The following is a 15,878-nucleotide window of genomic DNA, read 5'->3' on the forward strand; positions in this document are numbered from 1 at the left end:
CCACTAGGATGGCTTTTACATAAAAGCTGGCCGATGGCTGAAAAAAAAAAAAATAATAATACCACTTAATGCTATATGACATACATGTACGTGATTTGGCATTAAGTGGTTAAATGCAGCACATTTCGGTATGTGAATATGTCTTGATATCAGCCTGTTATCTGTCCCTTGCACTAGGAGCCAATCAGGCTCTGCTGCAATGCCCATGTACTGAAAGTTAACATTAACAAAGAATAGGCCATAGTGAGCAGAAGGTAAAAGCTTTATTAAACCCAAAGCCAAAAATCTAATATATTCCAATTTACCAATCATTAGATGTGGTGGCTGTATTCGTTTTCGGTTTTTAGGCTTTTTCCCCCTCTGTTTTCACCTAGTGATCTGGTCAGTAACACACCTCCTGTATTGGAGTGCCACAACTCTGGATGAAGGAGCACAGGGGCACCTTTGGACAGCAGCATTGTCAGTCTGGGGGGAGGGGAGTGTTCGATGTACTAGCAGATTTAAATACACTAACAAACTGAAGCTAGGTTCCAGCTCACATTCTATAATCAGTTACAGCAGTTTTTTTTCTTTTTTAGGATAAAGGTATTAAATAGAATCCGATTGTTGTAAGGATGACCCCTCTCAGTGTTAAATGGTTTGTCTCATTTCTCTAACAGCTACATCTGTAAAACAGCTTGTAAAACAGCTGGCTGGATCACCTGGTGAAAATAGAAGAAAACAAGCCTAAAAAAGAAAACCTAATGCAGCCATCACATCTAAGAATTGGTAATCTGCAATATAATAAATGTTTGCTATTGGGTTTAAACACTGCTGTAGGCTGCATTCACACCTGAGCGTAGTGACTTTGAAGCATTTTTATTTGAGAGTTTTTGAGCACTTTTGGAAGCGTACTACAAGTGTTTTACAGCTTCAGGCGCTTTTGTTTAGCCAATAGAAAGCACTAGAGGGAAAATAATTAGGGGTGGAGAGCTACTGTTTGAGCAGAAAACGTGCAACAAAACGCTCATGAAATGCTCAAGTCACGCATTTTCAGGCGTTTCTACTGAAGTTTCCTGATGATGTGTACAACACGAAATGCATAGGCGCTGCTTGTCCATCCCTTGCTGACGTCATTAACGGTCCAATTGGTTTCCACATCCCCTGGCTTTGGAACGCACGCCGTGGCCGTCAGGATGGCGTGCAGAGGTACCTAGGCTGTCTATGTTGGTGCTAGCATTTAGCACGTTCTAATGTGAGTGGGCACTGTTACTTCTACCTGCATATATCCCCGCTATTAAGCTCATTACGCCATGATCCTTCTTATGTTTTTCTTCCCGAGTATGATTGCCTAAAAGTTTTCTGAGCATAAGGAACCATCATCTCCTACATTGCTGGTTATAGGGAACCCCACTGCTCCTTAGAGGTTCCAGTCGATGAGTGGTGGCGAGTTTGAACTTCCCATGCACGGTTTGATGGTGGCTCATCATTTGTTTAATTTCTACCATTATATATCTCAATAGATCTTTATCACGGTGATTGAACTTTTCTTGCTTTGTGCAAGATGTATTCAAATTGTACACATTTTTTATGAATTATTGGTTGAAAGATATGAACCATTAAGATCCAAAAAGGTATGATTTATTATAGTAGGTGTGCACTTTAATTATCCTTATATGAGGTAGCGCCATACCTTTTTGCATACACTCTAATTATTCTAAAGTGGTTCACTCACTTTTAAAGGGGCAGCTTCACTCATTTATTATTTAGTCACTGGTTGGCACCATTTCTTGTCACTTTTTATCACAGTTTCTATTGAAGTCTATAGGGCCAAAAACGCTTCTAATCTGCCAAAAAGAAGCTCATGTACCTTTTTGAGCAACAGGCATTTTGGTTCAGGAGACAGAATGCTCATATATGAACAGGGGTCATTGAAATGAATGGGATTCAAACTTCAAGCAGAAAATCACTCAGGTGTGAATGGGCCTTAATGTTATCAGTATGTTACTGCTGTTCCTTCACAGTCCAGTTATTACGGTGGGGAAGGTGGGATGACTGGGACTGGGATGAAGTTGTGATAATGCATTGGAGGTCAACAAACCGGCTGTACTATCTGGATAACAAGGCTGGCTGCTAAGAATTATTGTGGCCAGTAAAAACAGACAGGTTAACCCCCCCGGCCCACCAAGCTACAAAAGGCAGCTGGATGAAGTTATACATATGTCACGGAAGCAATGCTTTGTTGCCAGGGCAAAACGTATCCCTCTTTGTCACATTTAGCAGGCAGGACTACTGCCCAAAGGGACCCAATCAAGCATGCAGTTGTTGGGGTGCACCATTTGCAAGGATAAAACAGGCAGCGAAAGGGAGGTATATCGCCTCTCCACCGCCTGTCAAATGCACCCTAGATCGCATTCCAGAGGTGTGACAAGGGTCACCACTTTTCTAAACTTAGCCAAAGGCACAGCAGTTTCCACCTTCCTCTCTCGTCATCTCCATTACATAAGGGTGAGGTGTTTTGTAGTTTACAGATGATAGCTTGGAGTTCAGTTCAATATACAGGAACTTAAAAGGGCAAAGGAGTTCTAGCAGGATCAGTAACTATATGAGCTGAGAAAAAGAAGAAGACTAATGCAGCCACCACATCCTAAGATTAGTAGGTTGCAATACATTCTATTTTATTTCTTGGCTTGAGGTATACTTTAAATCCGAGTCTCCAGAAGAATATTCCATTTTTACACAGTTACTGCCTAGCAGAATCACAAGCTCCCTTACACCTGTCAGGGATTCTAGTGGTGAGATATCCCTGCCAGAATTCTTAATTATGTCAAACTTTTAACGTTGTTTAAAAGCTAAACAATGATGTTTTCTTCAAAAGACTTGACTTCCCATGATGTACCACAAAGAAAAAACGAGGTAGTCAAAGTGAGAGAAAACAATACTAATAAGAAGCTGACTGGTGTTGTGTGTTAACCCACTGGTGCCCACCCAAAACCAGAGGTGGTTGAAAATGGCCTATAAAATATAAATTACACTCCACAGAGTATATATATATATATATATATATATATATATATATATATATATATATATATATATAAAAGCACATCATGCTCTGTACCTTAGTCCTAATATTTTATCAAAGGTTATATGTCATTTAGGAGGCTAACAGCTGTTATCCCCCTCCCACAGAATTATATATACACACTAAAACCCAGTTTATTCATACATCTTAAAAATGAATCTATAGATAAACAAGAATTAACAGAAGTGGAGTGTAGATACAAATTTCCAATATCGGCTTTTGTTACAATAAAAGTGCTACTTCTAACAGTATACCTCATCCATGTCAACTCTGAGGGGTCTTAATTGACCATCACTTTTCACGATGGAGACGTACACCTCTGTGGGGCAAAAACACATTTTAAAGCATCATTTTTTATAATTGCATTGACTGTTTCTGTTGCTCTAAGACAGGAAGGGTTTTCATTTGTTATCTAAGCTGTAGGGCTTCCATGTCTACTGTTGACGTTTAGGGAGGAAAGAGGAAAAAAAAATCAATGATGTAGTAACCGTGAGGACTTGGCCTGAAAATTTAAGTTGTAAAAGTTTTCCACAGCCGCCACATTAAGTAGGACATAAAAGATACGGTGGACCTGTGTATACAAACACATACACATTCCAAAAACCTTCTCTATTCAGCAAGAACTTAAACTACAAATTCATTTGAATGAAAACCCTTTTATTTAATGGCTTTGCTGACGGTGAGGTTTGGTGGTTGAAAGAGTGTTATACAGACATCAAGACTGCTTTTTATGGCAAGATATCAATTCTGTGCAACATGAAAAAGATGAATAACGGTTTAACATAAAGGAAATGTGCATAACTACTTTGATTATTTGATGAATTAGAATAACTAGCATATAATGAAAGTTTTATGGAAAATGTGTCAACCACACACACTACTGTTCAATGTGATTACTGGTTAGACACAGCATGATGCAACGTTCACTTTATACTGTCTACCAAAAGTAAGGGGTTAATGAAAGGGTCCATTTGCACAGTAAATATAGTTTAACCTTGGGTAGGCCATAATTTATCCGGGATATTTCCCTTCCATAATTCCCCACCTGGGAGATTTGGCCGATTTCACACACATCCTGTTGTGTTATTTACAGAATAAAAATAAATACATGAAATCCAATGGGGAAGAGGTTGGGAGTTTGGAACCCCTTTTTAAAGGATGACAACAGCTGCAAAGGCCCCAAGAGATATAAAAACTTCTGGGTGACCAGTCTAAGATCTACCAACTAAAATTTTAGTTTAGGAACCGAACCTTTAAAGGAATTATATGAACCTTTTATATTTATATCACATACACGTCTGTACTTTTATTAAAGCGTCAGTGAAGAGTATATAAACCCAAATCCAATCATTTAATATATTGCAGCTCAGCAGTCCATAGATGTGGCAGCTGCATTCGTTTTTACTTTTCAGGCTAAAAACATTTTTAGCAAGCACAGAAATTACTGTTTTATCCTGACAGAAATCCAATGTCCTTGTCACTTTCTGTGAGCTGAACAGAAAGCACAAATAACTTTATCTTTATTGTGTAAACCACTATTCCCATCAATTCACCATGCAAGGATGAGTTCACATGAAGTCCAGCATAGCTCCTTCCATAGATACAGTGGAGAAAAAAAGTGTAGCCACTAATAGACAGAAAGTGTGTTATGTGGAGGATCATTAGGTGAAAATAAAGAAAAGAAAACAGTGAAGAAAACCAATGCAATCATTACATCTAAAAAGGACTGGTCTGCTGCAATATATTACATTTTCATTTTTGAGTTTATATGCACTGTAACCACTTTTCTACCAGCGCCATTTACAAATGGAGGCTGGTAGACAGAGGTTTTAAACACACTCATGGCTGCTATAGTACATGGAAGCGTGTTTAAATTTGTGAAGCAGGCGATGGGCTTTAATGTGGAAATAATTTACTCCCATAGCCTACCAAAGGCAATCCATTTACTTCAGCAGAATGCAAGGGAGACATATGGGTCTAATAAACCCCTGGTGTCTCAGTAAAGAGAGTCTGTCGCAGAAAAATGCTATCACATAGGGGACTGCTGGCCTTTATGTGATAGCAATAAAATGAATTGTAAAAAAATAAATTTGATAATAAAAGAAGAAATGTAAACTCCCACGTACATGCACAAGGGAAAAAAAATGCATGCTTTTGGTGTGCTTATGTGTGAAAACGACAACTGCGCTAAACATGTTACATACTGACATGATAGTCGGATGGAAAGCAATAATTGTAGGCCAAGCGCTCATAGTTAAAGTGATTGTTAAGCCACTACACTATAAACATACATTCCCCTCTGTAAAAAAAATTATGTATCCCTGTGTCTGTGTTATTTAAAAAAGATGCCGATCTTTACCTTATATCAGAGCGTCTCCCAGCGCTCTTGTGACTCCCTGGCTGACAGCTATAGCCGGCGGGGCCAAGAATTCCCGCTGACGTCAGCCGGGGAGGAGAGACCTTATTTAAAGGAATTCACAGAAGGGAATGTATTGTAGTTTGAGTCCTCATTGCCACTGTCTCTGTGTATGAAAGAGTGCAGGGTCTGTCCGGTCCAATGCAGGGGGACCGGACAGACACTGCACTCTTTGATACACAGAGAGTATCTATTTACTCACGACATCTCATGTTTTATATTTAAAAAAAAATATGGAGTGATATATTGTGTTAATTTTACTGTATTCTTTATTAAAATCATATCACATGTGTTAAGATCATGCGACATAAAAAAAATTGCACAGCCACCATTTTATTCTCCAGGGTCTTTGGGGTTTTAACCAACTATCAGGCCTAAAATGTGCATTCTAACGCGTACATTAACAGAAAAAACACCCTAGTAGACAAGTGGTTAAGCAGCACAACAAGACATACCTATAAGCCCTTAAAAACAATTATGCCTAAATGCATGTTGAGTATTCGTGTATTCTGTCAGTCCATCATATATTTCCATAGTAGGGCAATGCATCTTTCCTTGTAATACAAACACACTGTAGGTAAATGTCCTGTGTAGGTTTAACAGGATTTGTTCCCAGAATTCCCCTTTTAGAGCTTTGTCAATTTATGCATGGCCAATCCCCAAGAAAAGGCCCCCACAAAAAGTAATATGGATAAGCTTTCTGCAGGAATAGAAAATTTTCCCATAAGCAGAATATATTTGCATACAGTGCTTTACAAATCTTCATAAGATCTATGAAAATAGCTTAAAGACAAAAACACAGCTGAAAAGAAATGAGATCCACGCCAGCGTTTAGTTGTTGAACAATAAGATGCGGGGCTAGTGTTAATGGCATACAATGATTACAAAAAGTTCCAGGAAAAACGTGTTGCTGAAAATTCTGGGAAGGAATCTGAGAAACTGGCATATTTATGTCTGAGCAGTATACACACCCTGAAAGTTGCCCAAGGCTCAAAGCAACTGAAGATATCCAAGTACATTTAATTGTGCAATAGGTGCCAGTCTAATAAAGTAAGGGCAGTAGGGCTGCAACTAACAAAAATATATATATATATATATATATATATATATATATATAAATCGATTAGTTGGCCGATTATCGTTTTGATTAATCGATTAAATCAGATAACATGGGAACATGTCCCATAGGAAACCACGTTGAAGGAACTGTAGTGCCTTTCTGCAAAAAGCACCAAAAAAGAAACGCATAGGTGTGAACCAGGCCTAAGATGTTTAGTAGCAGCAGCATGGTTTTTTTTTTTTGTATCACCTGGGTTAAAAAAACTAAAATTAGCCCTTTATAGCACACAAAAAGCAGATAATCGCTACTATACGGGGTTCATTTATACTGTGAAACAGTGATAATAATTATATATATATAAAAACTTTAAATGCAATTGACCTTCTATTACCTCCAGTCTATCAACATCCACCTTCTCTGGGTTCATAGATGCTGATCTTCCCTGAGCAGTCTTTAAAGTTTTTTTTTTGTTTTTCATTTAAACAACAAACAAGTTACAATTAACTGCTCCGTTCAATGCTTTGCACAGAGCAGCCCTGATTCTCCTCTTCTGGGGTCCCTCACCGACGCTTCTGGCTTCTCCTGCCTTCAGCGTGCCCCAATAGCAAGCTGCAAATTATAGAATAGAGTGCCCCTATAGCAAGGAAAAAAAAAAAAAAAAAAGAACTTCTGCCTTTAGAACCACTCACTTCCTGCCCAGGACTACATGTCCCATAAGGCATTGCTCCTCACACATTCCCATTTACAGGTTCTCAGGCACTTTCTGACATGTATGGACGGTATACTGAGCTTTATGTGTGCTGCACTGTATTTCCTGATATGTAAACAAATAATGCATTCTGTATGCAGGCCAACTAATCGGCCGGCCAATTAATCGAGTATGAAAATAGTCGACAACTATTTTCATACTCGATTAGTTGTAGATTAATCGATTAGTTGTTTCGGCCCTAGAGGGCAGCCAAAGTTTTTATTTTCTATCAGTTGGCTTTCTCTGCCATTTTAAGTTATGGGTGACCATCAATTGTGATAGCTATAGCTAAAGCTACAGGTGGAAACATTTCAATCCTGACCATTTTGCCAAGTTTGCTTAAAAATTGTGTTTTTATGAACTGAATATAATGCTGAGCAATCTCTATCAGTTGGGAGGCACCTGTAATTTGCTCTGGCAGCAAGATGGTTGTGTGCATGTAAAATGACTTAATTGTCATCAGCAGCCTTGCTAGTGCAACCAAAAACAGTACACTCCTTTCACACTAGTGTGACAGGATCTGACTTGTGACACCCAAAGTCGCAGGACATGTGAAATGCCATTCATCTTTGAGCCTTTCCAATTGAAAGTACTGAAGTCGCTGTAACTTCAGAAAAGGTTCCTGCACTACTTTGATCTGACTCTGACACGACTTCAATGCCAGAGTGTAAAAGTGTTATCAAAGTTGTATCAGACTCCAACTTTGCAATTAAAAAAAAAAAAAAAAAAAATCACAAAACTTTTGCGTCGTCTAGTGTGAAAGGACCATAAATCATGGAAGAAAAGTTTTTGGGTTTTTTTTGCCCTCTATGGCAATCCTGTTTCTGGAGAGTAGGGCTGGGGAAAAAAATCGATTTAAATCTTAAATCGAGTTGAGAGGTCAAATCGATTCAAAATTTAAGCAAATCGTTTTTTTTTAGATTTTTTTTTTTCACCAGGACCGGCGCTGACACCGCGCTGGTCCTGAGGAGCTGCAGCCAGGAGTTTTTAGGTGAGGCCGCGGCTTCGGCCTAGTCCGCGAGGCCGGACGCCACGGACTAAGCCGAAGCCGCAGCCTCGCCTAAAAACTCCTGCCAGCTCTACTGGAGAGTTGTCGCCAACATCAGGATTGCTGGTGAGTTCAACTAAACTTGCTCATTTTCCTAACCTCCAAGCTATACAGAAGACCTGGATCAGTAACTCAGGAAGCCTAGAGGTCTAGATGTCCTGGGATCAGTTCTAAGGCTACTTTCCAATGGGGCTTTGGGGGCATCGGCGGTAAAGCGACGCTATTTTCAGCGGCGCTTTACCGGCATTTTAGTGGCGCTATTCGGGCCGCAAGCCGGGCGCTTTTAACCCCCTCTAGCAGCCGAAAAAGGGTTAAAGCCGCCTGCAAGGCGCCACTGCAGCGGCGCTTTGGCGGCGCTGCCCCATTGATTTCATTGGGCAGGGATGCTTTAGGAGTGCTGTGTACACCGCTCCTACAGCGCTGCAAAGTTGCACCTTGCAGGACTTTTTTTACCGTCCTGCCAGCGCACCGCTCCAGTGTGAAAGCCCTCGGGCTTTCATATTGGAGTGAGAGGAGAGGCTCTTTACAGGCACTATTTTTGGTGCTATAGCGCCTGTAAAGCGCCTCAGTGTGAAAGCAGCCTGTCAACAGCTACACAAATAGCATTTTAAGGAGAGTCCGCAATGGCAGCTCCTGTATTTCTTTCAAACTTTTTAGACTCTTTTGGTTCAATCATTTTTATTGGGTTAAGTGAACATAAAATAAACATAAGAGTCGCCCAAGCAGGGGCTACATAGGGAGCATGAAAGGTATGAAACACAGAAAGGTGCCAATGGAAAACAATCAAGCAAGGCATCAGGTGAGCGAGGAGCCCATATAGGGAACCCCTATGCCTAGTTCCATATAATTCAAAAAAATTATTTTGCAGATTTACTTTGTGATACATATGCAACACCCACCCAAGTCTGACTGGAAAAATTCTGCTCTCAATCCTCAATAAAACACTTTACCACTGCCAGCAGAATCCCTTCTTTTATTTACCATACTTCCCCAACAAGTTCAGCATCCTTACCTGGAATCTGGGTATTTTGTTAGTGTCGCCAAACTGCTTGTGTACATGTGACCACCAACATCAATGTGAACTGGCGCATTGGATTTAGTGAGCTGAGCTGGGGTAGGAATGCCTTGATTGTTCAGAGGAGAAGCAGGTGATCTGGTGATCAGAGGTCTGGACATGTTGGGTCGAGTGTCCTGGGAAAAGAAATTTTAAATAAATTTAATGTATAATCACATCCAAGGAAGTGCCAACACTCCTACAAAATTAAACAAAGAAAGTCAGTCCCAAGAGGGCCTGCAAGAATCTAACTATTCAGTCTTAAAATGAGAAAATCTTCACTGAGAGAAATACATAGTCAGCCGCTGCTGACCGCCTGCTGAAAATGGTAATGGTCAGGTTGTCACTGGCTTTGATACTTAAAGCTAGCTGGGGTTGGATGGATGGGACATTGTATTTTGACAGTGGAACCTGCAGAATACGCTGATGAGCAGCTGCAGACGCGCTCTCAGTACAGATGTATTGGGGGCAATTATCGCAAATACGTGGCCCCTCAGTGCTAAGGACCATGCGTGCCAAAGGGTTAACGCATGGCGGATCTAGGCAGAAAAGACAGGCATAGTTGGACTCTTTTGTCAAGAGCCCGTGACAGCCCCTTAGCTGTATTAAAGCCAAACGAATGGTATTAATACTCACCTGTCCAACATGCCCTCGCTAGCATCTTCTTCTGAGTGCTAGTCTTCGGGCCTCTTCATTGACTGGCACGGGATGGCGTCACTCTTGCACGTTCGCAGGAGTCAATCATCCGACCACTTGGAAACCAGTATGGCACTGTAATCTGAGCTGCGCATGCGCAGCTCAGTTTAAAATGCCAAAATGCCAAAGAAGCCCGTGAGCAGGCAGGTAGGGGCAGTTTATTGCAGAAGAGACATTGCCTTTAGTTCCGCTTAAACCCCTGATGCACTGGAAGATTACAGCAGGGAGGTATAGATGGAGGAGAATTTCAACTAAAAGAAGAGACTGCACATAAAGTGATTGTAGAGTCTCTGTTTTTTTTTGCTAACATGTTATACTTACCAGCTTGCTATAGGGACACTTGAGCCAAGTCATAACTCTCAGACACGGAGCTGTGACCCACCCTGCCCCCTCTCTCTCCCGATTGGCTGACTGACTTTGATTGACAGAAGAGAGCGAATGGCGCCGCTGCTGTGTCTCAGCCAATCAGGAGGGAGAGTCTCACACAGCCGAGACACTCGTGGACATCGCTGGACAGAGATGGAGCTCAAGTAAGTATTAGGGGTGCTGATGCACACAGAAAGCTTTTTATCTTAATTCATTAGGATAGAAAACCTTCTGACTTTACAACTCCTTAAGAGTCGGTTCACTCTGAGGCAGCACAACTTGCAGCGCGACTACCTCAGGCGACCTGAACACGACAGCAATGGTGACTTGCAAAACAACTTCTATATAGAAGTCAATGCAAGTCGTCTCAAGTCGCCCTCAAAGTCGTACAGGAACCTTTTTTTAAGCCGGAGCGACTTGCGTCGCTCCTATTAGAACGGTTCCATTGTACAGAACAGGACGCGACTTGTCAGGCGGCTAAGTCGCCTGACAAGTCGTCCCAGTGTGAACCGGCTCTTAGGCTTTAATCTCAGTACAACTTTCCTTTAAAGCTAAACTCCATACAGGTATAAAAATGTTAAATAAAGTAGTTATATGTGTATAGCACACGTTATATATGTATGAAAAATCATTAAGTGAAATTAGTGTAAGTACTTGAATTTGTGTTGCTATCAGCCTTCAATAAACCCCTGTACAGCAGCACATAGAATGAGAGCAGTAGGGCTAGATATAGGTGCCAAACAGGTTACAGAGAAGGTACCAACTCTCGACTCTGCTGCTGCTTCTTTATTTTCCAATTAGCAGGCTGGAAGGGTGTTCTTGACCATCCTATGCTGATGTTGCACCAAAGCTCAATTGTCAGGCCATGCTGTCTGGCAGGGGTGCCTGGATCACAAGACTGGCTAAATATACAAATCTTTCAACTGGTAAAATAGTTCCTATATAAAGTAGTTGTATGTGTATGCTTGCTACTTACCTGGGGTTTAACTTTATCTTCCAATATGACTGTAATACTATATATGTAATACAGATTAAATTCATTTTTTTCATTTGGAATCTGTGAAGACTGATCTTTGTATACACCCTAGACTAATCATTCTCAAGGTGACCTTTACCAAAGCAAACTAGACCACTGAAAGCACTATGGGATACCGTTATCAAATGCTATGAAAAGTCTGATGTACAGCTCTCACTGTCATACCACACAGCCCTGTGGGAAAAGCATTTATCTAGAGATTAATTTAAGCAAAGAGCAGTAAAAATGGAAAAAAATTAAACATTTTTTTCCCCCAAAAATTGCTGTAGGCGTGTAGTCTAATCATACACTAATATGCAAGAGTTTGGAGACAATGAATGTTTAAAAGCAATCATTTAACAAGAACATAGACAGAACAACGTAATAAAACTCCATTTGAGGGTACAAGTGGGGTCCAAGACATGACAAAATAACTCAGATTCTAAGCGCCAAACAAAAACCTACTGATTTCTACTGATTCTTAATGGGAGACCCTGCTTGCATGACTTTTGGAACATCCAAGCATATAGAAATATGTGAATACCAAGGAGGGTATGAAACGTATGATATGAGAAAACATTCTTTTCTTTATCGTACATCACAGCACCATAGTAATGACTATCTGGGTTATATGCTACCTTTAGGTGACTGGACACTGGCAACCAATAGTAAGAAGGTTCCTCCCATATAACCCCTCCCATACAGGAAGTACTTTTAGTTTTTTGCCAGTGTCTTGAAGGTGATGGTCACGGCTGTGGAAGCTCTTCAAATTCTTCAAATAATGTCCCAGTGAGGATGTTATAATCGGATCCATTCGTATGGCATATCATGCTAAAGTGGATGGTACCCGAGCCTTGGTTCAAGAACAAGGTTTTGCCTGTAACGTGTCCTTATGGCGCTGGACCCTTGTGATATGGTATTCCTGGTCTTTTCACTTGCCCAAGGAAACCTAAAGGGTGCCTTACAGGTCCAAGGGTGTGGACCCTGAACAAAGGGGGACCCGGTCCTTGAAGGTCCTCAGTGACGCTACCCGCGGTGATGGGGAAAGATTGGGCCTATCTCAGGCCCTGCTGCGAGGATCGGTGAGTGCTTCCTCTGGAGGCCTAATTTATTTTATTGTTGCTAAATGTAATTTTATGGCCAGATTTTCGTGTCTGTTGTGCCCGCCATAATAGTCTCAGATAGGCCGCAAGATACACTCAGGTGGATGTTCCCGCACAGGCGGCCACGTGGACTGGTCGCGCGCTCACGCGGGAAGCGTGCATTGGATGTAGGCGCCGCATGCCCGTGCGCCTGCTTTCACCTGCGTGCACCTTGGCGTGTGCGGATGGCGGCGCCGCGTGCATCGCGGCATGTCTGCTTGTCATGTGTTCCTCGCGGGGGTGTGCAGTAAGGTTCCCGGGCATGCATACATCACGTGACGGCGCACGCTTATAGAGGAAAGTCGGGCGCCTGTGTGTGTCAATGCTTGTCAGATTCGGCTCGTGAGAGCCAGGAGCGGTTGCGATGGGACACAGAGCTGGGCATGTGAGTCGGGCATTTGCAACACTTTTAAAGGAGGTTGATATAGCTGATGCAGCCATATATATTTTCCTCAAAAACTTTGTAAGCAATGTCTTCCAGAAAACGAGGTACAGGGAGTAGGGCTAGTCCAGGGGTTAAAATGACTCCTTCAAAAACAGGAGATCAACCTCAGGCTACTGCAGCATCAATCTCCCCTGAAAGACCTGCGACATTTGGCCTGGCTGAGCCATTGCAGTTGTCAGGCATAGTGGCCACCACCAATATCCCTGCATCGGCTTATGTTACCAAGGATGACTTAACGTCAGCCCTTGCTGGCCTGGAAGGCAAAATAGCGGGTATGACTGCCTCAGTAACACAGGGTGGGAAGAAACGGCAAAGATCTCCCTCTCCTGAGCCTGGTCCCAGTGCAGAGTCTCTTGAGCACCAGGACTCCCTTAGCCAGTTGGATCCCTGTGATTTGGATCCAGAATGGGTAGAGGATGTTGAGGAGGTGGCCGTAAGGGATAAGGAGGAAGCAGAGGCTGAAGAGTCCTCAGCGGGGGACTGAGGTTCTGAGGAACCATTGTCGGCTTCGCGATCCCAAAAATTGTTTATCCAGTCTTTGGCTGTGATGGTCAGAGCAAGATTTAAGTTACCCCCCGTACAGGGACCGGGACTTTCCTGTTTTACATTGGGATCCTTGCGACCTCAGCAAGGTTCCCAGGCATTCCCTGTGCATCCATTATTGGAGCAGCTGATTTACGCTGACTGGGACCACCAGGACAGGATATACTTGCCTCCAAAGAGGTTTTCTTTTTTTTACCCTATGGAGGAAAAGTTCAAAAAAAGGTGGGATACGCCTTTGGTGGATGCTGTTATTTCATCAGTGAATAAAAGCTTAACCTGTCCAGTGGATAATGCCCAAGGGTTTAAAGACCCAGCGGATAAAAAGCTGGAATCCTTACTAAAGGCCTCCTTTGAAGTGGCTGGGTCAGCAGTGCAACTGGCAGTTGCGGCTATTGGTATTTTTCAATCCCTGAAGGACCGTTTTAAAAGATTGGTCAAGAACCTGCCTGTTCAGGAGGAATATTCTGATGAATTGTCAGAACTTCCTCGCGCTTTATGTTTTGCAGTAGACGCATTAAAAGACTCAATCCAGCAGATGTCTCATTTTGCACTACTCTCAATACATATGCGCAGGGTCTTGTGGCTAAAGAGCTGGTCAGCTGAGATGCCATGCAAAAGGCTACTCGCGGCTTTTCCCTTTCATGGGGAGCGTTTGTTTGGCGAGGATCTGGATAAGTATATCCAAAAAATCTCAGGAGGAAAGAGCTCCTTGCTTCCTGTTAAAAGAAGGAATAAGCAGCCCTTCTTTAAAATTCCTAATGCTCCTGGGCCAGGCATCTCTTCTCCCAAGAAGTACCGACGGCCTCAACCACCTGCCTTTAAGAAACCTCAGGGTCAAAAGAGACCTTGGACTCAGAAACCGGCCAAAACCAATTCCAAGTCCTCCTTGTGAAGGGGCGCCCCCACTCTTACGGATGGGGGGCAGACTGCGGCGGTTCGCAGATGCTTGGGTAAAATTGGTTCAGGACAGGTGGGTCATTTCCACTATAACAAAAGGTTACAAAATAGAGTTCCAGGATTTTCCCCCAAATCGGTTTCTGGTATCAAGAGTCCCATCGGACCCAGAGAAAAAGAAAAACCTATTCCTAGCCTTAGAACAGCTAGAAAGGCAGGGGATGATTATCGAGGTTCCGAACAAGGAAAAATTCAAGGGGTTCTATTCTAACCTATTTACAGTGCCAATCAAGACATCAAGGATGCGTATCTACATGTGCCGATTTTCGGTCCACATCAAAGATTTCTGCGCTTCGCAGTAGAGGGATGTCATTTCCAGTTTGTAGCACTTCCATTCGGTCTAGCCACGGCCCCTCGAGTCTTCACAAAAGGTGTTGGCTCCAGTTTTGGCTTTTCTAAGGTCCCAAAAGATCTCGGTGGTAGGATATCTGGACGACCTTCTGTTAAGGGACCAGTCCTATTCCACCTTAGTAGAAAACGTTTCAACAACCGTTCATTTTCGGAGATGCTTAGGTTGGATTCTGAATATGGACAAGTCGGCCCTTTATCCAGTTCAAATCTTGATATATCTAGGCCTGATCCTGGATACAACCCAGGAAAGGGTGTTTTTACCCCCCTTAAAATCAGCTCAATAATGGAGCTGGTCTGAGAAGTCAAAAGGGTAGAAAGACCCTTAATTCGGCTGTGCATGAGACTGCTGGGCAAGATGGTGTCGTCTTTCAGCGCAGTTCCTTATACGCAGTTTCACTCCAGGTTGTTCCAGAAGACTATCCTGGAGGCTTGGAACAAGTCTGTTCTAACCCTGGATCATCCAATGTCTCTATCCCCAAGGGTAAAACAGGATCTCACTTGATGGTCAAAGACCAGCAACTTGAAAAGCGGGCAATCCTTTCCGCCGGTAACCTGGAAAGTGGTGACTACGGACGCCAGTCCTCTCGCGTGGGGAGCAGTAATGGAAGAGGCTTCCGTACAGGGAAGATGGTCCCAAGTAGAGAAGACCTTGCCCATCAATCTGCTGGAAATTCGAGCAGCTCGCCTGGCTCTCATATTCTGGACGTCCAGGTTGCGGGGGTCTCCGGTCAGAGTCCAGTCCGACAACTCCACGGTGGTGGCATACATCAACCACCAAGGGGGCACCCGGAGCCAGGCAGCCCAGAGAGAGATAAATCACATACTGACTTGGGCAGAGAGACACGTGCCATTTTTGTCGGCAGTCTATATTCCAGGGGTGGACAATTGGCAGGCAGACTACCTAAGTCGTCAGCAATTGTTACCGGGGGAATGGTCCCTTCACCCCGAAGTTTTCCTTCAAATCTGCCAGCATTGG

General features: G+C 42.7%; 1 protein-coding gene across 3 annotated transcripts in view; it reads right to left on the reverse strand.

The window, feature by feature from the left end:
• KCTD1 (potassium channel tetramerization domain containing 1) overlaps nt 1–15,878 on the reverse strand; it is a 218,793-nt gene that overhangs the window by 54,800 nt on the left and 148,115 nt on the right. For all 3 annotated transcript variants that reach the window (XM_073631507.1, XM_073631508.1, XM_073631506.1), the window contains exon 2: nt 9,349–9,527. In XM_073631507.1, coding sequence (XP_073487608.1) covers nt 9,349–9,527 — 179 coding nt within the window. The remainder of the gene's footprint in view (nt 1–9,348; nt 9,528–15,878) is intronic.

The sequence above is a fragment of the Aquarana catesbeiana genome, linkage group LG05, assembly GCF_042186555.1.
Source record: "Aquarana catesbeiana isolate 2022-GZ linkage group LG05, ASM4218655v1, whole genome shotgun sequence".
Taxonomy (NCBI): domain Eukaryota; kingdom Metazoa; phylum Chordata; class Amphibia; order Anura; family Ranidae; genus Aquarana; species Aquarana catesbeiana.